At 49.1% G+C, this 26,849-nt stretch overlaps 1 protein-coding gene across 2 annotated transcripts in view; it reads right to left on the bottom strand.

Moving 5' to 3' along the window:
* Window positions 1-257: 257 nt before the first annotated feature.
* ENTREP1 (endosomal transmembrane epsin interactor 1) overlaps window positions 258-26,849 on the bottom strand; it is a 62,903-nt gene continuing 36,311 nt past the window's right edge. For both annotated transcript variants that reach the window (XM_082696652.1, XM_082696653.1), the window contains 9 exons: window positions 24,614-24,724; window positions 16,890-17,018; window positions 14,972-15,079; window positions 14,749-14,882; window positions 9,167-9,296; window positions 8,935-9,013; window positions 6,366-6,518; window positions 3,844-4,136; window positions 258-1,143 (listed from right to left, as the gene is read on the bottom strand). In XM_082696652.1, the coding sequence (XP_082552778.1) occupies window positions 940-1,143; window positions 3,844-4,136; window positions 6,366-6,518; window positions 8,935-9,013; window positions 9,167-9,296; window positions 14,749-14,882; window positions 14,972-15,079; window positions 16,890-17,018; window positions 24,614-24,724 (1,341 nt within the window). In that variant the 3' untranslated portion in view covers window positions 258-939. The remainder of the gene's footprint in view (window positions 1,144-3,843; window positions 4,137-6,365; window positions 6,519-8,934; window positions 9,014-9,166; window positions 9,297-14,748; window positions 14,883-14,971; window positions 15,080-16,889; window positions 17,019-24,613; window positions 24,725-26,849) is intronic.

Genomic DNA, 26,849 nt, shown 5'->3' with positions numbered 1-26,849 from the left:
TCACCTCCTCAAAGAAGCCGTTCGTAACTGTCCTCTTCCTTCTTGGCACGACTCCCCAGTCTGTAATCCCGGCTAGAAAGCAGCTCTGGGAAGCTGCTCAGCCAAGTGCAGCCAGCTGAAGGGGAAGGCGCCTTGTTGCTTAAACTGGTTCGGGGACCTGCGGGGACCTGAGAGGCTGCCCACCGCTGCCCCGGGTGCTCGGAAGGGAAGGCCTGGCCACCTACGCCCATACAAATGTTGTACACGGAGCCCAGAGGTCCAAAGTACATGTTTTTATTCTCGGTTGGGCCTTCACCATCTCGAGTTTTGCAAGCACGAATACATGGAATCAGCAAGAACCTCTCCCTAAACGTCTTTCCTTACCATTTGTCACCGAGCGAGCTCCCCGTTTTTCCTAAGAGACTGATGTGGGGACGACCTAAAACGAAGCTTGACACGTGCAGAACACCAGGGTTAACTGTCCTGCTTCTGTGCCCGTGACCCCCTGGCCCAGCAGTGGAAGGCTGTGGGAGCCAGCAGCCCTGTCTTTGGGGGGTGGGGGGTGCTCGAGGAGCAGGGGGAGGGAGGTGGGCAAAGACCACCTTTCGGCCCAGTTTCGGCCCATGTGACCTGGCAGACGCTGTAGGGAGGCTGCCTCCGGGGCCTCCAGATCAGGCCTCCGAAAGCGAAATGGGCCTGGAAGAACCCGTTTGTCCACCCCTGAATGTTCTCAGTCAGCAGAGTGAGGAGCTGGACAGTGGGAACACATATCCTCCGGGGGGCCTGGCCCCCTTCTGCGGAGCGCCCAGAGGTCAGGCCCCTTCCAGCAGGCGCTCCAAGGTCAGGGGGGGATCATTCCACCACCTTCCAGTCCATCTGCCGTCCTGCCCCCTCCCCGGCCAACGCCAGGGTGGAGGGGGTTGGGAGGCGCTGCGGGGGCGGGGGGGGACCCCCACAGGTTCACAGGACGGTCTCCCGGATGACGCCGATGAGGCTGTGGGGCCGCTCGGCCTCTGCTCGCTGGAGCCTCCTCTCGGCTCGGGGCCTCCCCGCCGGGACGCAGGTGCTCAGGTCCCCGCAGCTCCGCAGGTGCAGGAAGCCAGGCCGTCTGGGCGGGGGCAGCGCGTGGGCCCCGGAAGTGCTGGGCTGCAGCGGGGCCATTATCTTGGGGACAGTAAGAGGGTGGAGAGGCGTTAGGCTGCACCCGAGGTGGCCCCCCGCCTGCCTCCTCGCCCACCCACGCCCTGCCTAGCGTCATTGCTTTGGGAAAGAAGTAGGGAGTTTTCCCAAAGTGGAACACGCTAGAAGTTCCAGAGGTAATTTCCACAGATGGCCTCTTTCCTAACGTTCCTAAAATGTTTCCCAAATTTTCTATTGTTTCAGCTGCCGACCTGCCTCACGTCACTCCCCTGATTCGCCCGTGGCAGATTCTTGCTTTATCTGTCACAGTCTTCTTGCCATTTTTACCCAGTTTCCCTGGGGTCCGAGACAGGGGTTCTGCCAGGGCTTGCCCGCTTCTCGAAGGGAGGAGAGGGGGCTGGTACCCCGGATTCCCGCCTCCCCCGCAGGCACTGTGACAGGCAGGGCTGGAACCTCTGTATTTCTAACAAAAACGCAGGTGCTCCCAATGTTCTAGAAAGGTTGATAACCACCTGTCTGGCATTCTGGCCAGCTAATGAGTTTATAAAATGTCACCCCAAACCGGTGATGCCGCCAACTCATCTGCTAACCCTTCGATAACAAAACGTAATAAACAACATAAAACTGTGGCCAGTTTATTTGTAAAAAAAAAAAAAAAAAAACGCTTAAGAATGGTTCGAAGCTAGATCTATTTTACAATGTAGCATACATGTAACTTGAAATATGTAATATTATCACTTACTTTGTAAAATGGCAACCATATGGGAAACCCCTCGTCCAGCTGGGACTGAGGAAGTACGTACAATTTCCAGAATTTGCACAGTCATGCTATAAGACCTATAATATGGTTAGCACCTTGAGAAAAATCTCAGGTGTTTCGTGGCCACCTAACATCACAGAAAAACCACTAGGCTGAAGTTTTGTTTAGCTTGTACCTTTCTGAGATTTTGATGTCCTTGGGAGGTTAATCTCTCCAAAAGATGGGACATTAAATTTTGCTGACACACTGTCCCTATATGTGTCTTCAAAGCCCTGTCCTTGTTTCCTGGTCAAAAATAAAATTCCAACATTCATAGATGTCCATCGCTGTGACATGTAAGTTAGGGTAAGAGGCTTTGGTAGGGATAAACATCAAGATGGATCTAAAACCCGTTCCAGTCCCACTAGGAAAAGTGAACATGTACAAAGCGGGGTCGAGTGGGGAATAAAAGCTCTCCTTCTACTTGTCCCTCCCTCCTTATGTCTGGGGCTGCTGTGGCACCAGGAAGCCTCGCCGCTGGGGCTCCTGGGAGGTCGCAGCTGATGGCCCAGGGTCCATTGCAACAATCCCAGCACCTGAAATGCGATCCAGACTCGCCACAAAGACCCAGCAAACATCTGTAGTGAGAGCGTGTGGTGAGTTGTAAGTACTCATTCATTTTCCCCAAAGCTACTTTCCAGGGCAGGCGGAGCAGAAGATGCAGACTGACGGCTCGGCAGACGCTCTGACTCTCACCTCACTAGAGCTTGGCAGCCGTGGACAAGGGACTCCAAATACGTGCTCTGTGCGTCGGGCTGACAGGGCCAGGCGGAGGGGAGGAGGCAGGGAATGGCTTCTGGCACAGACCAGGGTTAGAAGGAGGTACATGTCTCCCCTACACAGATACCAACTATGGCGTGACCCAAGACCACTGGCATCATGACCGCTGTTTGAAAGCGGACAGCAAGAGGGTCTGAGATTCATGTACGTCTTCGTGCGAGTAGCCAGACTGCTCTCCCGGGTACCCTGCGGGGCTGGGAGAGAAACTTCTGGCTTCTGGCTTCTGTCAGCAGACGCCAGCACGTCTGCCTTAACTCGCCTCGGACCCCGCAGCCCAGTGTACGGGTTCCTGCACCCAGACACGGCCAGGAAACACTTTCGAGCCGCTGTGCTCTGAGGTCACAACAGCCACCCCACAGTCAAGGGGCAATGAAGCAAACGGCTTGATCCCAGGATGCTGGGATTATGACCCGAGCTGAAATCAAGAGTCGGTCGCTTCGCTGACTGAGCCACCCAGGCGCCCCGGGGAACGGTTTCTTAAAGGGTTTTTCTCAGGGTCCTGGGATCAAGCCCAGGGGCTCCTGCTCAGCAGGGAGTCTGCTTCTCCCTCTCCCTCTGCCCTTCCGTCTGCTTGTGCTCTCTCCCTCACTCTCTCTCTCTCTTCCTAATAAATAAATAAAATCTTTTAAAAAAATAAATAAATATAAATGAGAAAACTGACGACCAAAAGGATTATGTTACACGCCTGATTTTATCTTTCCCCTGGGTGACTTCAGGTGAAGGAATTGTGCTTTTTCATCTATAATCTATGGAGAAAAGATAATTTATTCCTTTAAGTCCTATCGATCTAGGTGCCTTGCCATCATTTCATGGAGATCTGAAAATTCATGTCTGTCCATCATTGCCAGACAGGACACCCCGTCAAGGGAAACCCCACTTGGCAAACGGAGTGCTGATGGGGCCCTACGCGGCCCAGACCCCTTTTGTTCCCGGGCGACACCGCTTTCTTATCCCAGGCCTGTTCCACATTCCAGGAAACTGGTTTCTCTCTCTGGGCCTGGAAGCTTCTGGAAAAGTCATCAGGCCTGAAAAGAAATGCTCCCTGACCTTGAACTTAGGGCGCCCTGGACAGGAACTCGGAGAAGCTGTTGCAGCTGCTAGGAAACAAGCTCCCGGACTCCGGCGGAGGTCAGTGATAACACTACCTGCTCCAGGAAGCTGGCGCTCGTGATGGCCTCCTCCATGTGCTCCTCGTCGGACTTGAGGACGGATTTAATGTTCTCCACCAGCTCGTGGATGTCGGGGGTCATACTGCAGGACGACTGCTCCAGGAACCTCGCCACCAGCAGCTTGGTGTCCATGTAGGACTTGTAATCTATCAGGGACCGGGGCCGGCATCGCGCAGCTCTGCACCGCAGACCTCGCCTCAAGGTCACCGCGGCCAGGTCCGGTCTGCCCTCGGTCTGCGTCGCGGCTTCGCAGCTGAGCACGGGGGCAGCTGTGGGCGGAGACAAACAATACGCGCCCGTTGGCCTCACCCCTGTGAGCTTGTGCCCGCCTCGAGGCAGCACGGGCCACAGCAGGGGCCACAGCACGGGCCACTAAACTCGGCGTGGAAAGCATGTTGCAAACACCAGTGACCATGCACAACTTGCTTTTCATCTTGCAGAAAGAAAAGGGGGGAAACAAAAAAAAAAACAAAAACAAAAAACAATGACATAAGCTCATTCCCTGAAGGTCCAACAGGATGCGTCCCCAGAACATTTCATGGTGCCACAGAGAACACAATCACCACGGGAGCAACAGATGACAGGGGAGGGCATCCAGAATGGAGCAACCATGCTGGGGGGTGATGACCGATGTGGGGGGGTGGGCGGGCGAGCAGAGGAAAGACAGGTGACCTGATGAGAAGAGGCTCCAAGGGAAGAGGAGGCAGGAAGGCGCCTCTTGGGAGAGGCTGAGGAGAGACGAGACTGTGAGAAGCGAGTGTTCCGCTCCCTCTGACTGTACCTTTGTCCTAAACATCCTCAGGGCATGGTGCTGACTTATCCACGCTCACACCGGGGCTGGGAGGCAGCTCTAGGGCTGACTATTCACAGAAAGAAAAATCTAGGTGCAGGGAAATCAACCCGTCATTCCAGAAGTCAGCAGCGGCCTCGGAAATTCACCGCCAGGGGCTCTAATGTCCACAACGACCTACATCAGGAGGTTTAAGGACCAGCAGAACGTTGACTGTGCCATCGGGTGGGCAAAGGGGAAGGCAGGCCCAGTCTCCGCATGTTCATAAGCCAGCCAGCAGCCTTCAGTGTACAGAACCCTGGAGGTTTCGGTCTGGGAAGACCTGACAAGCAGGAGTTTGATATTCAAGGGAGAGAGGAAGTGGGGGGTGGGAAGGTAGGTAGAGGAAGGGGAGCACTTCTTTTCCTCTGGAGAAACAGAGGCGCTCTAAACCGGGGTTAGCGGCCATTCTCCAGCCTGCCCCGTGCATGTCCCAGAGAGCTGGAGTTTTCCAGGAACACTCCCTGTGGACACTCCTGTGTGAGGACAGTCAGGGACTATACTCCGTCATGGGAAGGCAATCCGGTCCTTCTACAGCTGAGGACTCCAGCAGGTAAACACGTGTCTCCTTCTCCCTGCAGCACCCCAGATCTGGAAGGACCTTACTAAGCTGTGCAGAGAGCCAAGCTCCTGTTGAAGCAGGCAGGTGGCCCGCTCGAGCCCTCAGCTTGCCAGGTCGGGTCGAGACCTGCCGTGAAACGGGCCTGGGGAGCTGAGGGGCCGGGTGGCCGGCCTGTGGGTTTGCAGAGGTGCTCAGTCCTAGGCGGCGGGACTCCTCCCGCTCAGAAGACAGGAGGAGTGTTCTCTCTGGCTCCCCGCATGGTCAGTCCAGAGCTGCAGCGAACAACACAGGCCGTCAGAGAGACAAAACCAAGACTGCAAGGGTGCGACATGCGGCCCCAGAGAGAGCAAAGAGAGCGTGCAAAGTCGTATTTGCACAGAGCAGGGCAGAGGCACTTGTTAGAGGAGGTCACCGGAAGAAGCCTGTGCTGGCGGGATTCAAGGTCTTCATTTTCTCCCTTTCTTTCCTTCATTTTACTTTTACAGTTTTCCGCAATGAAGAGCTATTTGGAGATGTTCAGGTATCCCACATTCAGAGAAAGCACCCAGGGTTATTTTAAGTCTTTAAGATTTTTTAAATTTAAAATTATTCAAACGACATCTATAACAGACTCCACACAGAAAGGGAGAGAATGCGAGTGTGACTTTCACTCTAGCTAAACTTCTTAAAACAGGTCAGATTTAAATAACTCAACAACCTATACACAGTTGAAAAAAAAAAAAAACACATAACTTAGGGTATAAGAGAGGGGGTAAAAAAAATACACGCCTTTAACTTTTTCCCTGAGAACACTTATTTCCATAGGACCGCAAGCACCCAGAAGTCAGAACATTTGCCTTTTCTTCATGTTGTACCTAGAACACTTCTGTGTGCAACTAAATGCTTTTGATGACAATAAAAAGAAAAAACTCTACCAGCCTTCAACAATGGGACTGGTGAATATTCCTAATGTGCATGGAGAATATCTTATTTTCCCAAGACCTCTTAACCTCTCTCGAGACATCTCTCAAGCTGCAGGGCAGTGGGCGGCCAGAGCCACCCACTTTCGATGGGCACTTTTGGGCCAACACGCACAGCGCTGAGCAAGGAGCTTGGGGAGGGACATACCTCTCTCTGCGGAATGATGGAGCACAGGGTCGCTCCTTGATCTCGTCCTCAGGGCTGGGAAGACTGTCCGGCTTCTCGTGGGAGGCAGCTGGTTTGCATCGGGAGTTGAGATGGATGTGCTTTCTTCTCCAGGTGTGTTAGGAATGTCCTCACCTGATTTTTTTTTTTTTTTAAGAAGAGAAACATAAATAATTTTTTCACCATTTGCTGCCTTCACAAGGTTGGGCAGGAAGCTGTGAGCCCGAACATTCAGGGGCAAGGGGACACAGTTAACCACATTTGCTTGGGCTGTTGGCCAGGTGAGTTTTCATTTCCCAGCATTGTGGGAAATGCTGCCTCTCCAAACCACCCCTCCACACCTAAAACAAGCCAACAAAAAATTGTAAGTCCACAAGTAAAGTCAAGAAGCCCTGCCAAAATGTCAGGTGTTTTGTGGGTTGTTGTTGTTTTTTTGGGGTTTTTTTTTGTTTTTTTTTCCTGCAAAAGGCTTAGAATCTTCTCCAGGGAACCCTCCTGGTGTGGTGCCAGAAAGCTCCTCACCACTTTCCAGTTTCTGGCAATGCAAGGTGAGCCTGGGCAGGGTGGGAGGAACACCTGCCCGGGTCAGGGGACTTCCAGGGCTGCAGACCATGAAGGCAGGCTGTGAAGGCGTCCGCACAGCCCAGGGTGCGGGCGGGGATGTGAACGGCATGGCGGCCAAGGCAAAGAGCCTGTGGCCACCGTGTGGATGGGGAGAACCACTCAAGAAATGGATGACTTCTGCTTAGGACAAGCACATCAGAGCCTTGGTGAGCCTGACTGTGGTCTGGGCAACTTTCTTAAGAAATGGGAGAATCACAACCGTCCTTACGGAAGAGAGCACTGCTGCCTTTGTCTAAGACGGAAGGTGAACAGAAGAGAAACTCATTTCAAACGGTGCTGCTGAAAATTCACCCCCACCGAAACTAGCTAGAGAGAGGCCATCCATTATTTTTCACCCCTGCCATTTTCGTGCTGGTGCACAGCTCTCTGGGCCATTTAAAAACCTCTCCAAAGACAGAGAGTTGCAATCATGCTCCCTTAAATGACAAGGATAGCTGTAAACTGACTCTTGTCTTTTGAGGCAGGACGGAAAATCAGCATTCACTGGGCATGAAGGCGGCGCGACCCAGACCCGAGGTTATAAATGACAGCACAGTCTATAAATGACAGCACAGTCTCACAGCAAATCATCCTGCCATAGACAAAACTCAGTTTTCCTTTTAGAAGAGCCCTTCCTATTTTAACAGGAGGAAGAAGTCTTAGGTGGGAAAACACGGGAATGCCAAATTAAACTCTCTAATCCATTTCACAGGTCCCTGAGACAAGTCTGGGGACTCATCGAAGATTCTGAGCCTATCTTTATTTCTGTTCACACAGTATCTCCTACTCGCCAATTGTTGACAGTATTTTTAAAACTGGAAAGAAGGATGCAATTTTTTTTTAAGATCTTAAAAATCTACTTATTTGAGAGAGCGTGAGTGGGGGAGGGGCAGAGGGCGAGAGATGAGCAGACTCCCCACTCGGCAAGGAGCCCGATTTGGGGCTGGAACGGAGGATGCTGAGATCATGACCTGAGCTGAAGGCAGACACTTAACCCACTGAGCCATCCAGGCACCCAAAGAAGGATGTAATATGAACCAGTGGCTTCAAGATATCTGACCTCCAACAAAATATATAGGTCATTATTATTTTGTTTTCAGTGAGTGTAATTGCATTTAAATTATTCCATAATAAGACTGTTGAAAACACAGGAAGGGGAAAAAAACCCTCAAGGCCTTAGGGTTTTACTATTAGCAAACTACCTCAGGGCAGGTGCAGTTTTAGGCAAGTTTGAGACTCTAAATTTTTGCTTTCTCTTGTCTCGTAGGAATTTATTCTCATTTCCTGTGATACTTATTGTCTATTCTGCAGAATATTGGATGACTTGTTACAGGAGTTTTTTAAAAAAGTTTTTCACCAGTTTATTTATTTTTGCATTTTTAAAAAACTATTAACATATAATGTATTCTTTGTTTCAGGGGTACAGATCTGTGATTCACCAGTCCTACACAACACACAGCACTCACCATAGCACGGGCCCTCCCCAGTGTCCGTCCCGCACACACCCCATACCTCCCACCTTCCTCCCCTCCAGCAACCCTCAGTGTGTTTCCCGAGATTAAGACTCTCCTATGGTTTGTCTCCCTCTGTGGTTTCATCCTGATTCATTTTCTCCCCTCGTCCCCTGTGATCCTCTGTCCTGTTTCTCAAATTCCACATAAAATATATTGGTCATTGGGGTGCCTCAGTGGGTTAAAGCCTCTGCCTTTGGCTCAGGTCATGATCTCAGGGTCCTGGGATCGAGCCCCGCATCGGGCTCTCTGCTCAACAGGGAGCCTGCTTCCCCACCCCCACCCCCCTGCAGCCAACATGCCTCTCTGCCTACTTGTGATCTGTCAAATAAATAAATAAAATTAAAAAAAAAAAATATATATATATATAGGTCATTGTTTCATGATGTGTTACTCTAAGGAATCCTGCATTTGGACAGGAATCGTGTATTTATTACCTTGAGTCAGTGGCATGCAGATCGGTTCCAAGGGGCTTGCGGCACCTTCCGATCCTCCTGGCGCGTGGAATGAAGACCCCTACATCACAGGAGAAAAGGGCTGAGCTGTGGGTATTCAGCTCATCTCCCACCTGGACTCCGCTGGACTTAAAACCACATTCAGGACCCGTGTCCCAGGGTTCTCCGCGCGCCGGGCTGCGCTTCCCACCAGCGGTCAGCACATGGACCGTACCTGCTCCTGGTCCGTCTGGCTCACCACAGCTTCGTACGGAGGCGGGGGGTCCAGGGGACAGAACACTTCCACACCTTTGATTCGTGCTCCGTAGATATGGGGGAGGGGGATGACATCAGGACCGACCATCCTAGGGAAAGCACCTTGGCATCAGGAAGCAGGTCTACAGACCGCGGGTCTGACGGTGCTTGCTTCTGCGTGATGACGGCCTTTGCCTCGGGACGGCTCTCGGCAGACCGAGCAGAAGACCCCTGACCCCTCACCCCTGCATGACCGTCTCCTGGCCCAGAATCGGGGGGAATAACCTCAGCTGAGGGAGAGTCCAGAGTTTCTTAAGCAAGTGACGACCTAAAAAATGCAATGTCATCATTGCTTTTAAAGCCACTAGCCAGAAAGCAAGCAATAATCCACAGACAAAGCAGATGGGTGGTGGCTGGGGAAAGAGGAATGGGGGGTGACTGCTGAGTGGGTACGGGTCTCTCTGGAGGGGATGAACACGCTGCGGAGGCAGATGGGGGCGGGGTTACATAATACCATGATTGTACCAGATGCCACTTAACAGTAGACTTCCAGACGGTTCCACTCATGCTATGTGAACTTCCCCTCGATGGAAGGAAAAACAAAACTAGGGACTCAGGGCAACACGATTATTTCTTACATTAGTACAAGATTTCTTGCCTGGGTTTACCTAGGGCCTGGATTTACCTGGGTCTGATTCATGGTAGAAACTCCCTATTTGTTAATAAATATTTCAAGGGCTGAATTACTTTTTCTCCAGGAAAGCGAACGTCATCACAGCTCAGAGACAAGGCAGGATGAAGGAGAGTGACCCTTCCTAAGTATAGTCAGTCAAGCAAACATTGGTTGAGCACCGGCTTCAAGCCAGGCATGGGGGCTTTTGTCCTGTGAGTGAGAGGCCCTCCATAGCAAATAACTAAATAAACCTCAAGATATTCTGCCTGTGTTCCTAGAAAGCTAAACACACACACACACACACACACACACACACACACACACACACACCCCACACAGCCTAGATAATAAAGAGCCTCAATTATGAAACAGCGATTTAAAATACACAGAAACTTGTTGCTTTTGGCCACACTTCCAGTTATAAAATAAGTCCGTCCCAGGGGATGTAAGAGACAGCACGGTGACCACAGTTGATAATATCGTATTCCCTGCTTTAAAGTTGCTAAGATAGTAAACCCTCAAAGTTTTGATCACAAGAAAAACAATCCCGCAACGATGTGCGGGGACGGATGCTCACTAGACTGACGGGGGCCATCGCTCCACAATATGCACTAATATGGAATCATTAGGCTGTACCCCTGAAGCTAGTAGAATGTTCTAGGTCAGTTTTATATCCCATTTTAAAAAGGTACAAGGAAAACCAGAAAACCTGTGCTCAGGCCATGGAGCATTGGAAAATGAAAAGAAAGGGTAATAGCAGAAGTTTCGTGTCCGTTCTCGAACGATGAAAATGGTCACGAGCTGAAGGAGACGGGCGAAACGGCCCCGGCCCGCTGCACATTCAGAAAGGCACTCTGACGAACCATGGCTGTTTCGTTTTATCCCTGAGCCCATTTATAAAAATGCCACTGGTGGAGGAAAACAAGTTGAAAAAGACGTGATGTTCTTTTTTCCTTGCAATAAAACTCAGTGAACCCTGGGGACTCCTTCCATCCTCTCCAGAGGGCCAGGCTTCCGTCCTGAATTAGCAGGACCCCATGAGCCATCTTTGTAGTGCTCACAAATCCCCTGGCTTCCCCCTTGAGCCAGTTCCCCACCTTTCCCCGCTGCTGTGTCCTCCCCAGGAACACCCCCAGCTGTGTCTGCTGCTCTGTCAGCTCTGGTGGTCTTTGATATTCCCCACCCAATGGCTATGTTCTCAGAGAAGAGAGGGTTTGCTTGGGACCAGGAGGTCAGAGGAACAGACTTCCGTTTTAGATCCTAAATGAGCATGGAATCCCTGTAAGAAGCGGGGGCAGGGGACACATTTTCTTTAAATCGACCCCAATGAACGGCTTCTTATGGTGGTTACTGCGATGACCAAGAAAGCCTCCGTGTGACAGAAGATGCTTCTAGAAAAGCAAAGGAAGGTTCCTTTCCTATGAAGCAGTTCTTATTCACATCTGTTTGGTACGTAGGGATCTATAGGGTGAAATCGGTGCACTGTGTCCTGACAGGTGTTTCCCTGATCCTTATGGCCCCTGACCCTAGCTAGGGAGTAGAATCACCCCGGGAAACCACTTGGGGAGGTTTGCAGACTATGGGAGGCCCAGGCCTCACCTCCAGGAATTCTGCTCTAATTGCCAGTGGTGGGGTACAGACAGGTAAGAAGAGATTTTTATCTCCTAAAAATCAGCTAAGCGGCCATGTGATGAATAAGGAAGCTGGGCTTCAGAGAGGGTAAGAGAACCCCCCAACCCCATTGCCGGGCCCAGTGTCACCCTGGCAAGAGACCCCAGAGCCTGGGCTCCTTCAAGCTCACCCGAAGCTCTCCAGGAAGCCTTCACTGGTTCATGCCCGTGAGCACGGAGTACGGACAGGAAACCCACACAGAGCACGCGAAATGAGTTCTGCTAAGGGGACAACCAGGCTTTGAGAACTCCTGAGAGAGGGATACAGCAACTAATACGACGCAAGAGTGGTCCTCCCTTGCGCCCCGGGCTGGCGGTGAGGGCTGCGGGGCAGAGGCGCCCTGGGCACGCAGTCACCCTCCAGCAGAGCCTGGCTCCCCCTGACTTTGGGTTTTGAACCTCACGAGGAAAGGGAAGGAGTTTATTACGTCCACCACCGAGGAACAGATGCCTGTGTTCGGTTTGCCCTCATACTCCGCGTTCCGTAACACGTTAGGGCCCCACGGTCCGACCAGAGCCCCAGTCACGGAACAGGTGGGAGGGGCTCCTTTCCGATCCCAGCTGCAACTGATTTCTGAGGATGGGGGCGGGGGGGGGGGTGTCCCTGGGGTGGTGGAGGAGGAGCGCTCAGCCCCGACCTCCAAATCAAGTCCAGAGGCAGAAACCCATCTTCGGGCGGAAACTGCCACCAGGTTTCTGCTTCTGGCAGTAATTTGAGAAGTCCTTTCTCAAGCAGGGGCCAAGGCCTGAAGGGGCTGTATTTATAGAAGGTAAATAAATAAACCTCTCTGAGAGGTCGTGATACCTTGCAGGAAATGGGGGGCTTGCATTGTGTGAAGACTCTTCACGTAACCGGTTGTGGAAACGTTAAAGAAAACATTCATGACGATTCTTGCCTGCCGGCTTGTAAGAAGGAAAACCACCACCTGGCGTCAGTGGGTGTCTATAAAGTGGATATGGAAAAATCTAGCAAAGTGGGTCAAGAGCAAAAATACCTTTGCTACAATATGTATCGAAAGGTGAATAAATGTAGCCATTTTAACAGTGGACCGTCCTCTGGTATTGGGAGAATTTCAGAAAATGGGGCTGTTTGCCCACTGGAGATACGATCTAGGCCTCCACGCAGAGTATATAGTATAGTGTATACAGTATATATTTTAGGCCTAGCAGTGTCTTCTTTCCCGCAGGGATGTATTGCTTTAACACCCTCCCCCATGTTCCTTCCGGAAAGTTCTGAATGGTAAAGCCCTTGGTGAGAAGCTTGTCTAGATATGGCCAGGGGCGGTCTCAGGACTCAGAGGGGTGAATCCAGGGATTCACCAGTGTGGAAATACCCACACTGCTGAGTGTTACTATGGAGGAACCGAGAAGGGAACCGGAAGAGAGAAGGGCCGGCGGGGGAGGGGCGGTCCACAGGACACACGGCCTGGACAGCGCGACTCCTACACCGCATGAGTCACTTTCCCTTTCTGCCACTGCAGGAAATTAAATCTGTCTGTTGCCTCCTCTTAGGTCAACCAAGGGCTCACCTCCAATCTCAGAGAGCCAATTAATTCTCCGTCTCTAAGAGGGCATTTCTCTTCCCAACCACAAAATTACAGGCATTTTTTTTAACTGCCTTCCAGCATGTCCCTCTGCACACAGCCTGAGACTGGGCTAAGGTATGAGCAAGTGTGTCCGTCAGCACACAAATACGTCTCTCTGGCCCCTGTAATTTCTGCCTCATTTCCTAAGACACTAACGAAAGTCTTCCTAGCCACCCCCCAGCTTCAAAATTCCAATATACCCTCCCCTGCACAACCGGGAGGCTGAATTTCCCCATGCATCCATGGGCACCCCTCCAGCTTTGTGGCCTTCTCGGGCCTTGCTTAGGTGGGCAAGGAGGGGAGGGCGTGCAGGTGGGGTGTAGGCAGGACTCTGAGCAACAAGTTGGGGGGTCACTCCTGGAAAAGAATGTTAACAGTGTCTGGGCGGTAGCTCACGCTGGTGACTTGGTTCAAAGCCACAGGTGGCCGCCCTGAGCACTAGCAAGCCGATTCCAAAAACCCCAAGGCCAGCACCACATTTGTCTGACGACTCTCCACATCAACCTTGGGGCTTAAAAGTAGAAATTCCTGGCCCTCTGAATCTCAAGCTAAACACACGAGTCTTTCTTACAGAATTCAAAGATTTTCTTTTGGAAGCTTAAGGTTTGCTGATCCTTGAAATTCGGCATAAGATCATTCCACCCACGAAGCCAACCCTGACTGGCTGATTCTTTCTCCAAAGCCCTCCATAGCCCATTTGCCATCCTGGGTTAGGTGGTCCTCCTCGGGGCACTCAAAATCTCTTTTTTGAGAATTATTAGGATCCTTGCAACACTCATCTGTCACGACCTAGGCTGTGAGTCCCCTGAGAGGGGAAGGAGGTGGGTCTAAGTCATCTGGAAGGTCACCAACCCAGCAGGGTGACTAATACGTGGCAGAGGACTGATTAAATGTTTGTTGAATGAATAAACAAAGTCATTCTTTAGAGAGGTACAATTCTAGAAGTCCCTAACAGCAAAACGAGCGCATGTAGCATTTCCCTCTGCGGATAGTCATTTCTGAAATTTAAGAAGCAAACGATAGATTTTGAGCTAGAATTTGAGAAAGCAAATAAGCATGGTGTCTATTTTTTCTAGACCAGGGAGAAGTCATGAATAATTAATCTCTGCTTAATGGCTGGGAAGAATGTCAGGATTTGGGGACCCGCTGATGGTGTTATAATGAACATCGATTTGGCCTCAGCGCGTTTCCAGGGCAACCTCAGCCCTCAATCAAGTCACATGACAGCGGCTGTCTCACTGGGTGTCAGTTTTCCTGGGAAGCTAATTGAAATGGAAAAAGTATATCCTTAGGTCAAGGTGGGACTTTTCTTTGGTTTCCTGCTGTTTATCAGACAAAAAGCAGGGTGGGGAAGGGGATAGAGAATCCTGAAAGGGGGCACCTGGCTGGCTCAGAGGTATAGCACCCAAGAGGCTTGATCTCAGGGTCTTGAGTTCAAGCCCCACATTGGGCGGGAAGCCTACTTAAAAAAAAAAAAAGAGGGAGAAAGAGAAAGAAAATCCTGAAAAATAACACCATCTGTCTACATTCTGGAGAGCAGTGAGCTCACGTTATGAATCCTGGAAACCCTTCCGTCTTCCAACCCGAGGGCACCTCAGGCACAGCCGGGGCGGGGGGCACAGAGGAAGCCTACCTGCGGTTCATCCGGGGTGTGCACGAGTAAAACGTGGCGAAATAGGAGGGGGGGGGCACCGGCGGCACGAAGTCCTCAGGGTCTGGGATCCGTCCGTGTTCTTCCACATCCTCGGCAGAAATCTGAGATTCGTCCTGATGAAACGAGCACCTTGGTTAGTCAACAGGCTTCATGACAGCGGCTCCGTGGGACACGGTCATGGCGCCGCGGCGTGCGGACTTACAATGCAGGCTCTCCTGGCTGCAAACATCTGGAGGTAACGAAGGGCGGCTGCCACCAAGCAGACGGTGGTGGTCAGGGCGTTCAAGGCACACAGGGCGAAAAGGACTTTCTAGAATGAGGAAACAGTAACACCCCTGAGCACATGGAAGCTGACGACCAGAAGGCAGTAGAAAAACTCCTTTTTTTTTTTTTAAAGATTTTATTTATTTATTTATTTGGCAGATCACAAGTAGGCAGAGAGACAGGTGGAGAGAAAGGGGGGAAGCAGGCTCCCTGCTGAGCAAAGTGCCCAATGCGTGGCTCAATCCAAAGACCCTGGGATCATAGCCTGAGCCAAAAGCAGAGACTATAATCCACTGAGCCACCCAGGCGCCCGAAAAAACTTCTTTAAATAATAACAGTGATGTCTCAGTAAGGCTATTCTGGTGGGAAAACACATGCCAAGCACTTGGATGTCTGGCTCATGGTAAGTGCCAAAGAAATACCGGTTATTGACACAGCTCTCGTGCGGTCATGTATTTTAATTTTAAAAATTTATCTTAGAGGCTTCCTGTCCCAGAAAGCCCTGGTATTACAAATTTTCTTTTTGCCAGCACCACGCTGTTGTCTGGAGATGTTCCGTCCAGGAGGGCAAGGGGTGCCTCCTCTGAAGTTGGTGTCCCCGGCCTCCCACTCCCATGGGCTCCGACTGCAGCGGCCTGCTGTTTGATGGAAGCCACTGATTCTATTTCAGGAGCGACTGGCCGAGCTCCCCTGGGCACCCAACGACGACAGTGGGGGGGGGCGGGGGCAGGCCAGCCACAGTGTAAAAAGGGCATCTCTTCTCCAAACCCACATCTCAAAATAGCCGTAAGGGCACTTCGAAAAGTTTCTGTGGCCACGGTCCTGGCTCCCCAGGGAGGCTTTCCCCAAGAGGGGTCCTGGCTCACAGAAAGTCTGGGGGTGACTCAGATACCAGATATCCAGAAGCCGAAGACAGAAGGCCACTTTTACATTCTACACAATTCAGAGAGCTGGCTGTTGTGAGATTCCTCCTTTGAACAAGAAAACAAACCCCAAACAAAGATCTGGAAAAAGCCCTCAGTGAGGGATTATCCAAAAGCTAATACCTCGGGGTTTACCAGCTGAGCTCGTCACTCACTGGGCTAACGAGTCTAGAGCCGAGCCCTAAGTCCAGACTCAACTTTGATCCAATTCCCCACTAAAGGGTAATTTTTTCCTTCTCTGCAACTGGTACCATTTATTTTTAACCTCTCGATTATTGTAGTCGTGCCCATGAAACAAGAGGCAAGGTGCATGGATTTCCCTTGCATTTTCTAACCTGTAGCTCTCCTAGGTCTCTGTGTCTTGGCTCACCAGCATCCAACACCCATGAGCGTCCACAGAGCCAACAAAGGAGCATCAGAACAAGGATAAATGGGCATGCAGTTCAAAGGTTTTGCCCAAAACAGGGCTGTCTGGCTGGCTCAGTCGGTAGAGCACGCAACTCTTAATCTCAGGATCATGGGTTCAAGCCCCGAGTGGGGGCAAAGCCTTCTTTAAAAATTCAAGGTAAGGTTTTGCTAAAAGCTGCATCAGCTGTGTGCACCTACACCGTGCCTGCATCTGTACGGATACACGTGTATATCAATGTACCTACACACGTATGTACAGGTTCAGGCTCCTTTATGTCTTTTGCTATCCTGTAATTCTTGAACACAAAGCAAACCAGCCGTCATCATTTCAGGGTCCCACAATCATCTGTGCTTCTTCCTGGAGTCACTCCTGTCTCTGGGTCGCTGACGAGGGTTGGCTCCTACCTGCTTTCAGCAGCCCCATCATGTGAAGGAGCTAACAGAGTAAGGATATTTCAAGTAGCTCTGCCTTCTCTGAGGGCTCCAGGGTGCACTACGGACGGGGTTGGGGTCCGTTCACGTTACCTTAAGCAGAAGGTGAACAGCACTACAAGGCTGAACCGGAAAGAGCTTCAAGGCATTTTCTTTGTCTGTGCATTTGGCTGGTTGAAATTCTTCACAGCAGAAGCAAATCTTGCCTTCGCCTAAGTCCACCTTAAGGAGGGAAAGGCAGAACCATAATTTAATTACTGAGAGTAAATATACAGGCTACTCACGGGAGCACTAACCCTGCAGAATGAGACACGGCGGGACAGGCTCGGGTATGCCGTCGTAAGGACAAGGTTATTTTCTGAACACGCTAATGGCCGTCGCACGTTAGCAGGGGCTCTGCTCATCTTTGCCCCTTAGGATCCCAGGCTGATGAAGCACACACTGTTTTAGGATTAATGATCGTTATGCCAGAGAGGTGGAGAGCACATGATAAAATGCACCTTGGCGCTTAAAGTAGGGCTGCTGTATAAAATAGGAGACACGCTGTTAGAAAACTATTAGCTGTCTATTTGAAACCCGGATTTGGTGTTTGTACTTGCTTAATCTTGTAACTCTAGCTTAAGTCTTCCTCTTTCAAATGATGCTCACCCCTTTAGCTCCCATTTTATTGCCAAAGCGAATCCTATGGCCCTCCCTACCTAACTCCAAGAGGGCGAGGAAGTTCAAGCTCCCATGTGCCTGTGGGAAACACAGGGTGTATTGAGCAAACAGTAGCCCTAAATCGTGTCGGCTTAAGGAGATCTCTCAGCTGGACATCTTCAGTGTGGTCGCAGAATTGAAGTGATAAGTCATGAGTATCTCATATTTTGTAATGAAATGTTTTGCAAACTTTTAGCCACGTATCCAAGGTTCCCTTGAATCAAGTTGTGAAAATACGCAATACCTGGTGTTGGCTAATGAACACCCGTAATTTGGGCGCAGATGTTCATTCTTACTTGCGTTGCCTCCTGAGTTGTCGGAGTTGGCTATTCTAGTGTGGCTAAAAGGGAAAGTCATGCCCTTTTCATATTTGTTAAGGAGGCAGCTTTGACGTCACTAGCTGCAAAATTCTTCAGGAATCTTTAAGAATAACTGAACGTCTACAGTGTTTGAGTTACTTAAGAGGAAAGAAAGAGTCTTTTTTCTTATTGAATTAAGATTCTTACCTTCTTTGCGGGGGGAAGCGGGGTAGGGAGAGGGTGGTGGGGTTATGGACATTGGGGAAGGTATGTGCTATGAAGTGTGTAAACCTAGCGATTCACAGATCTGTACCCTTGGGGCTAATAATACATTATATGTTAATAAAAAAATAATTTTTTTAAAGATTCTATTTATTTGTTTGACACATAGAGAGAGAAATCACAAGTAGGCAGAGAGGCAGGCAGAGAGAGAGGGGGAAGCAGGCTCCCTGCTGAGCAGAGAGCCCGATGTGGGGCTCGATCCCAGGACCCTGAGATCATGACCTGAGCCGAAGGCAGAGGCTTAACCCACTGAGCTACCCAGGCGCCCCTAAAAAATAAAGAATTTTTTTAAAAAGATTCTTATCTTCTAACCAAACTTAACCCTCTAGTTACCCTCTAGTCACAGATTTACAGTGTTTTTCCAAATTAAGAGAAAATATAGTTCTTTATAATATGTTGATTAGGAAACAAAGGGAAAATTTTCCACTAAATATTACACATTTGGGGGGGTTGGGTTTCTCTTTCATTGAATATGAAACTCACATACACACACACACACACACACACAAAATTTACATACACAAATCTTAAGCATACCATTTACCAATTTTAAGCTATGCCTCCCCTGTGCCATGTCTTACCAACCTTACCAACATCCAGACCATAACATCACCAGAGAAAATTCCACCATGTCCTTCCCCACGAATCCCTGCCCCCACCCTCTTACAGGCTAACACTGCTTTCATTTTTTTTCCACAAGGATTAGTTTTGCCTCTTCCAAAACTCCAGGGATTCTATAAGATTTTTTTATTCTCTGTCCCCAAACCACCTTGAAAGGGGATACATTATTATATCAAACACCGAGGCCCAGATCTTGACATAAATTCTGCCTCAGACACCAAGAGTTACTGGAGTACCTCCGTCGGATCCGTCTCTACCTTTTCCTTTCCACTTGGTTTCTGTCCTTTCCTGGTTTGCCCACAAACACTGTAATCTCCATAATGTCTCCACACCCTGACCCCCAGACACACACAAAAGCAAAAGACTGTCTGTGTTCGTGATTTTCTTCTACTGTCTCACATTTTTGAAGGCACCCCCTGCTGCTAAAATCTACATTCGATTTTTACTTTCTAAGGGAAAACTACTGTGGCCATTCACGCAGGATTTCTCTAGCCAAGGTCTGGGCGAGGGTGAGGTGTGGGGGGGTGGGGTGTGCAGAGAGGGGGTGGGGGGATTTTATTTCCTCTTGGGCTTTCTCTTAGCCCCTCTTGTATGAATTAATAATAGTCCTTACTAATAGTCCTTACTAATGGGCTAAATTCAGCAGGTAAGTGTTACTCCTAATGGGCTTCTTCCTTTGAAGCCCAGCTGAGATCTCCCGGATTTAACACTAACAGTACTATTTGGTAGTTACAAATAAGCCACCATTCAGCTGCTACATGTACCCAAGGCCCCCTTCTTCCCAAACACCAACCACACTCACTTTTCTCAACACCATGCCCTAGGGGTTTCCAGCTCTTGTACTTAGGTCAGCTTCAGAACCTCAGCTATGAATTCGGCCTCCCACAGGTAATACCCGGTGTCGTCTTACAAAGCACTTCCTTCCACTCCAGTCCATTCTTGATCCAAGGTGTCCAGTGAAGAGAGAAGACAGACCGGTATTACTTAAACATAACCAGACTTGTATGTATCCGGAAACCTCAGCTATCCGGAATTTCGGGGTGAGCTGGTCCAGGTGCAAGAATTTTCCAGATGGGTGAAAGTTAATCTCTTCACACAAGGCTTTCAGAAAGTTTAATCAGTATCCAAATAAAAATGAGTATGGTGGCCGGGCGCAGCTGACACGACAGCGCTGAGTCTCTGCACAGAAAGGTACCAGGCGACGTAGCATTTTGGATTTCTTGTTCTTTCTGTTCCTGACCCTTCCCCTCCCTTCTTCATCTCGGCTCTGCCCCAAAATTTCTGCAAAGTTGTTCCAACTTCTCTTTGATCTCTTAAGCATCCACGAACATCCCTGTGCAAGCCTCTACATAAAAACCATCCATGTTGGGGTGCCTGGGTGGCTCAGTGGGTTAAGCCTCTGCCTTTGGCTCAGGTCATGATCCCAAGGTCCTGGGATCGAGCCCCGCATCAGGCTCTCTGCTCAGCGGGGAACCTGTTTCCCCTTCTCTCTCTCTACCTGCCTCTCTGCCTGCTTGTGATCTCTCTCTGTGTGTCAAGTAAATAAATAAAATCTTTTAAAAAGAAAAAAAGAAAACCATCCACGCTTCGACCTTGAGGCTGTTCCCTGACACCGTCATCCCTGACTCATCTCTCTCCTCGTCACCAGGATTATGGTTCTCAGCACGGGCTGCTCATTAGCATCTTCTAGGAAGCCTTTTACAAAGGAGAACACCTTCTCTCGCAACCAGGGGACTGCAAGCTGACTTGACGAGTTCTCACAAGGCCACCATGAGACTGACAAACAGTAGAGAGAAACGCTTGTAGCTGGCGGAGAGTCACCGGTAGAAACGTAAGTTGAACCGTTTAATAAAGGAACTGGCTATATACCTTAAGTTAAAAATCCTTATTCCCCAAGCACGCTGGGAAACTGTTTAGCAGTTTCTTATAAAGTTACACAGACTTAAGTTTACCACGTGAGCAAGCAAATCCCACACCCCTTTATTTACTCAAGAGAAACGAGAATGGGCCCACGGGAAAAACCACAACTCCGCAAAAATGTTTACAAGAGCTCTGTTCATAATAGCCCCAAACTGGAAACAATGGGAATGTCCATCAGCAGGAGAGTGGATTCAGCAAACTGTGATATTTTTATACAATGAAATCCTATTGTGCAAAAATAGAAAAAAAAAAAAAAAAAAGCAACGGACACAACACAAAATCATGGCTTGGATCTCCCAACTGATATGCTGAGCAAAATAAGACAGAGACAAAAAGGTACATACCCGAGGATTCCATTTGGGTGAATCGCAAGAACTGGCCAGACGAATGTTCTAGCTCTGGTCTGGGGGGTTTACATGAATGTATACATTGGTCAAGATGAATGTATACATTGGCCAAAACTCAGTGAACTGTACACTTGAGATCTGTGCATGTCAGTGTAAATTTTAACTCCATTTTAAAGAATGGATGGAGCCGCCAAAGGATTGAATGTGTAATTTTTAAAGAAATGAGACAAACCGAAGAAACACTATACCTTCCCCACCAGGAACGCTCTCTGACCTTGGAAGGGGTTGTGCAAGAGGGTAAGGGTGGCTAGATTGTTTTTATCGGCCAAAACCCAAACTACTCCAGACAACAAGGCAATAGAGAAGTAACCTGTTCAAAGCAAAGAGTGTTAGATCTGTAAGTGAGAAACACAGTATGGGGGTGGGGGGGGGATACAGTATGTCCCATTTTTGGAAAAGAAATCGCAATTAGGTCCACCCCCTACCTGTTTAGGTGAGATCACCTGAACACATGGAGGGAGACCCCCTGTTATCAGCAAGAATTTGGGGGAACTAGCATGGTGGGGAGGGAATGAGGAAGAGTGTCCCCTTCCCCAAAAAGATTTCATTGGTCAAATAGCCTCCCTAATGTAAAACAACAGTTATGATATGGTCTCACTGATGGAAATTGTGTTTTTATGGATATAAAGACGTGCCCCCAAAATCTGCCTAACAGTTAATTGTGCTTACCCAGAAGAGTGAAATTTCAAGTGATTTTTAAGTTCTTTCCTATATGTTTATGACTTGTCTGAATTTTTACTGTTTTATAATCAGATACAATCACAGAGTGGGTTTTTGTGGTGGGATAAATGTTTAATTAAAAATACACTTAAAGGGGGGCACCTGGGTGGCTCAGTGGTTAAGCTGCTGCCTTCACTCAGGTCATGATCCCAGTGTCTTGGGATCGAGTCCCACATCGGGCTCCTTGCTCAGCGAAGAGCCTGCTTCTCTCTCTTCCTCTCCCTGCCACTTCGCCTGCTTGTGCACTCTCTCTCTCTCTCTCTCTGACAAATAAATAAATAAAATCTTTAAAAAAAAATACACTTAAAGGGCGCCAGGGTGGCTCAGTGGGTTGAGCCTCTGCCTTCAGCTCAGGTCATGATCCCAGGGTCCTAGAATTGAGTCCCACATTGTGTTCTCTGCTCAGCAGGGAGCCTGCTTCCTCCTCTCTCTCTGCCTGCCTCTCTGCCTACTTGTGATCTCTCTGTCAAATAAATAAAAAAAATCTTTTTAAAAAATAAAATAAATAAAAATACACTTAAAATATAAAAAGATAAGGATGCCTAGACCCCTCCCCCTTTCTAGGTCAATGGACAATCTTTGGGAATGGGGCCCCACCCCGTTAGAAGATTCTTTACAAAGTGCCCGCAAGTGATGGGTACGCAGGATAGAGAACCACAGAATTTCTCAGGAAAGTCCATTAAATGTATCTTTGACCCCTCGCAATCTGGCTTCTGCTTTTCCAAGAGCTACCAAAGCTCCCTTTCCACGACTGCCCCCTGAGTCCTCTCCTCTCTCGGGCTCTGCCCACTCTCATTATCTACTCATCACTCAAGGTCCAGCTCACATACCTACATTCCTTATCTTTGCCGGGATACAAGCCCTTCTTTCTCTGCGTGCCCCAGGCGCTGTCTCCCTCTGATGGCCAGACCCGGCCGATCTACCTGCTAGCGGACACGTATCCATTCCCTCTGCAAACACCACTCAAGCGTTCGCCGTGCCTGTCCTGTTCCGCTTGCGCGTCATAAACTTCTAGGTCAGCAACAAGGTCTGACTTTCCTTTCTACTCTCAGCAGCCTCTCTAATCAGTGTCTTGACATAAGAGGAGCTACAGTTTGGCCAAACTGTCTTTCCAGATAGGGCGACTTTTCACTTTCAGCCTGGGTCTGGCCTCTTGGCCCCTTCTAATTGGCTGTGTGATGAGTAATTAGAAAACCAAGCTTGGCTCAACATTTTGTTTTGTTTTGTTTCGTTTTGTTCCTGGGAACTCTGTCTGTGAAGGAGTGGGAGGCAGCTCCGGGGACCACTAAGAACTCCCAAATAGAGAAGCTAGCATTGCCCTTGGGGAGATCCCGGCTCAGAAGAAGGGAGGAGACCGGTGCATGGAGATCTCTAGTCCAAAAAACGAAAAGGACATATGTCTGAGAGGTGGACATGTAGGACACTCTGGAAGATTATCTTTCCTAGGGGTTCAGGGACTATATCCTGAAGGAGTTACTCTTTGCATGGAGCTGTGAAGGACTGATATTTGGGGGAACAAGGACTGAGGGATAGGGAATTTGCGGGGAGAGATGGTGTTGTGAAAAGTAAGAAAATAGGGCCATGCCAGGTGGTCTTTGGAACAAGGACAGGCAGTGCGAGCTGCCTCCGAGAGCTGGCAAGACAAGGGTGAATTGCACAAGGCCTATAAAACCAGAAAAGTCTGTGAGCCTGGGATCCCATGACGGAAGTTCATTAAACAACGGTGTGACAAAATCAGAAAACTTGTGAAGGAGTGTGTAGAGAGAGCACCAGGTTTGTGGTGAATCCCTGAGTCTGCCCATCAGGGAAGGCCCGGGCTTTATCAGTGTTTTGAGAAATGCAGCCCCTCCTCCAGTGGCAACCTCATGGTTTCTAAGGGGCCACACTGCCTTGTCACCAATTCCCAAGTAGCTGAGACTGACTACAGCTTCTCAAGACTCCAGTCCCTTCGCTTTGGGCCACAGGGAAGTATGTGTCACTGAGAAGTCGTTTTCAATAGTCCAAGGTTGGCCAGCAATTGGGTATACACCCAAAAGAACTGAAAGCAAGGTCTCAAAGAGATATTTGTATGCCCATTTTTATGGCACTTTACTGTTTTTGTGGTTAAAAGAATCATACGGTATGTGCGTGCAGTGGAATATTATGGTTGCCAGAGGCAGGGCGGGGGTGGGAAGGGCAGGGGGAGGCTCCGGAGAGTGAGGGAGCTGTTTAATAGGTTCAGAGTTGCAGTTTTGCAACAGGAAAAGTGTTCCCGAGATCGGCTACACAACAATGTGAATGTGCTTCAACCACTGAACTGAACTCTGAAAAATGAAGACGGTACATTTTATGCGACCACATGCATTTTGCCACAATCAAAAATTAAAAGAAAATATTCAGAGATTTTGCAAGCCCACAACCTCGTCTCCGCCATCCTGAAATTCAAAAAGACCTGGAAACTAGACGTTGTGATGACAGCCTCTTGCCCCGGAGTCCGGGGCGGTGGGGGGCAGGTGGTGCTACAGCGTTAAGTCGTGTCTGCGTCAGGTTCATCTTCTCAAAAATCGGGAAAACTCTGAAATACAACCGGCCTCCAGAAGTTTCCGAGACAGGACTGCTCTCCTGTATTCTGATCACGTCCGCTTTCCCCCTTCGGAGGAGACCGAGCCGTTCCCTAACTAACGACGCAGGCATTTTACTGTGGCTCTGGGGTTCTGCTAGCTGGCCCCTGCTTTGGAAACAAAATGCCTGAATTCGGCCAGGGCAAGCGGGTAAACGAAACAGAGAGCCAGCTTCCTTCGTGGCTGCTGCCTACCGCCTCCCACCACCCCCCCCCCCCAGGAAAGCCAGGGTCCCAGCAGGTGCCCAGCGATGGTTTAGGTCGACTTACCAGATCACACCTGGGCACGCTGGACACAAACTGGGCGCCCTGGCAGCCGAGGATAAATCCAGCTAGATTTAAGAGGACACACACCACGGAGAGCAGCACAAAGAGATTCACCTGAAGTGGCAGGAAAAGAGGCCATTAAAAAAGACAGTAGCTAAATCAGAGTTTTGTCTGAGTAAAAATAAATAAATAAATAAAATTCATATTCTCTTCCTAGAGGACACACATTTTTTTTAAAGTCAGAACCATGTCCTTAATGTACCAACGTTTCGTTCATGTTGTAGAACTTTAAAACTGTGTTGAGGAGGACCACTGACTCTCAAGTCTTGTCAATAATTTCAAGTCCCTCATTTTTTTTTTTTGCCTCTCTTTGCATCTAAGGAAGTTCTGACTCCCTAGATCCAATCTGTTCATTGCATTAAAGCCATGGCCAATTCCTCCTTGAGCCCTTGTTATTTTTTTCTGAGTTCAATTGGTAAGTAGGTAAATGGAGAATTCTAGCATGTTCTACTAGAACCCAGGAAAGTCGGAGCACTCAGAGCCCTTACTGGCCAGAAGTAAAAACAAAAGTATGTCTTTTCTCAGTTCCAAACAGTGTAGGTACTAAAAAATAAATCTACAGTAATCCTCTATGTACTTTTATCCAAAGCTAAATGTTCCATATGTTACGCTAAATAATTCAGAATTGACAGCAATCAACCAAGAAGCCAGATTTTACTTAGTGCCAATTAGAGACTGCTATAGCTTTTCAACTTGAGGACTATATTGATGATCGAAATCAAATCTCATCACAAATAGAAAGGATTGGAACTAATGATGATCAGTGTTGGCACCCGGCATCAGTCCAGGTAGTAAATGCCAGAGTTGGCTGGGAAGTGAGTTCTCACGTGAACTCTAGTTCGGAAAGCCTGTTGTGTGTTGTGGTATTCCAAGAAGCTTGAAAGCATCTCCCCTAAACCCATGTTATGAGTCAATATTTAATATCACGTGATGTTGGGGCGCCTGGGTGGCTCAGTGGGTTAAGCCGCTGCCTTCGGCTGAGGTCGTGATCCCAGGGTCCTGGTATCGAGTCCCGCATCAGGCTCCCTGCTCAGTGGGGAGCCTGCTTCCCTCTCTCTCTCTCTCTCTCTGCCTGCCTCTCTGTCTACTTGTAATCTCTGTCTGTCAAATAAACAAATAAAATCTTTAAAAAGAAAAAATCACGTGATGTTGTTTCCTAAGAGGAATTCTTCCTGCCTCTCCAGGAGTAGTCTGACCTCCGCTCCTTTCCTTGTTTTGTTGAATTCTAAAAGGGCTATGCGTGCTGTCATCAGATCTTGGGGGAACTGCCAGCCGCAGCTGCTGGGTTACTATTTCTCATGATTTGTCAGTGTCTGTGGGACTTACCTGGGTCAGGAGCAAGAAGAGCCACCCCCCTCCCCCGGGCACAGTGTCAGTCATTGTCATGCCAAAGCTTTGGAAAACGAGGAGGCCCAGTTGGCCAAGGACAGAACATGATCTTCTCACCTGGGCTTCTCCTGTGCACCGGCAGCAGCTACTCAAAGACACACCTAATACATCTGGAATCTTCACACCCAGTAACATATTTATTGTTACTATGGGGAAGTCTAACTTTCCTTTGAAAATTATCTTTTCATGCAACATCAGATGCTTTGAAAAGAAGGCGTGGTTATAATCTTTATGCCCACCAGCACATCACAAATCTTCATAACTATGGGGCACCTGGTGGCTCAGTCAGTTGAGCGCAACTCTTGGTTGCAGCTCAGGTCATGATCTCAGGGTCTTGAGATCAAGCCCCACATGGGGTTCTGTGCCCACCTCAGAGTCTGCTTGTCCCTCTCCTTCTGCCCTTCCCCCATATGCTCAGTCTCTCTCTCTCTCTCAAATAATCTTTTATAAATAAATAAATTAAAATCCCCATAACTAGCGATTAGCAGCATCAGATATAGAAAGAGCGAGGGTTCATTACTTCCAGCACAGGTTCCCAAATCGCTTTATTAAAATCTTCAATCCACGGGGCACCTGGGTGGCTCAGTGGGTTAAAGCCTCTGTCTTCAGCTCAGGTCATGATCTCAGGGTCCTGGGATCGAGCCCTGCATCAGGCTCTTTGCTCAGCAGGGAGCCTACTTCCCCCTCTCTCTCTGCCTGCCTCTCTGCCAACTTGTGATCTCTCTCTGTCAAATAAATAAAATCTTTAAAAAAAAAAAAAGTTTAAAAAAATAAAATCTTCAATCCAGCT

Source organism: Mustela nivalis (genome assembly GCF_964662115.1).
Source record: "Mustela nivalis genome assembly, chromosome: 13".
Classification (NCBI taxonomy): Eukaryota; Metazoa; Chordata; class Mammalia; order Carnivora; family Mustelidae; genus Mustela; species Mustela nivalis.
The sequence above is the reverse complement of the archived record's forward strand: the minus strand, read 5'-3'. Positions and strand labels throughout refer to the sequence as shown.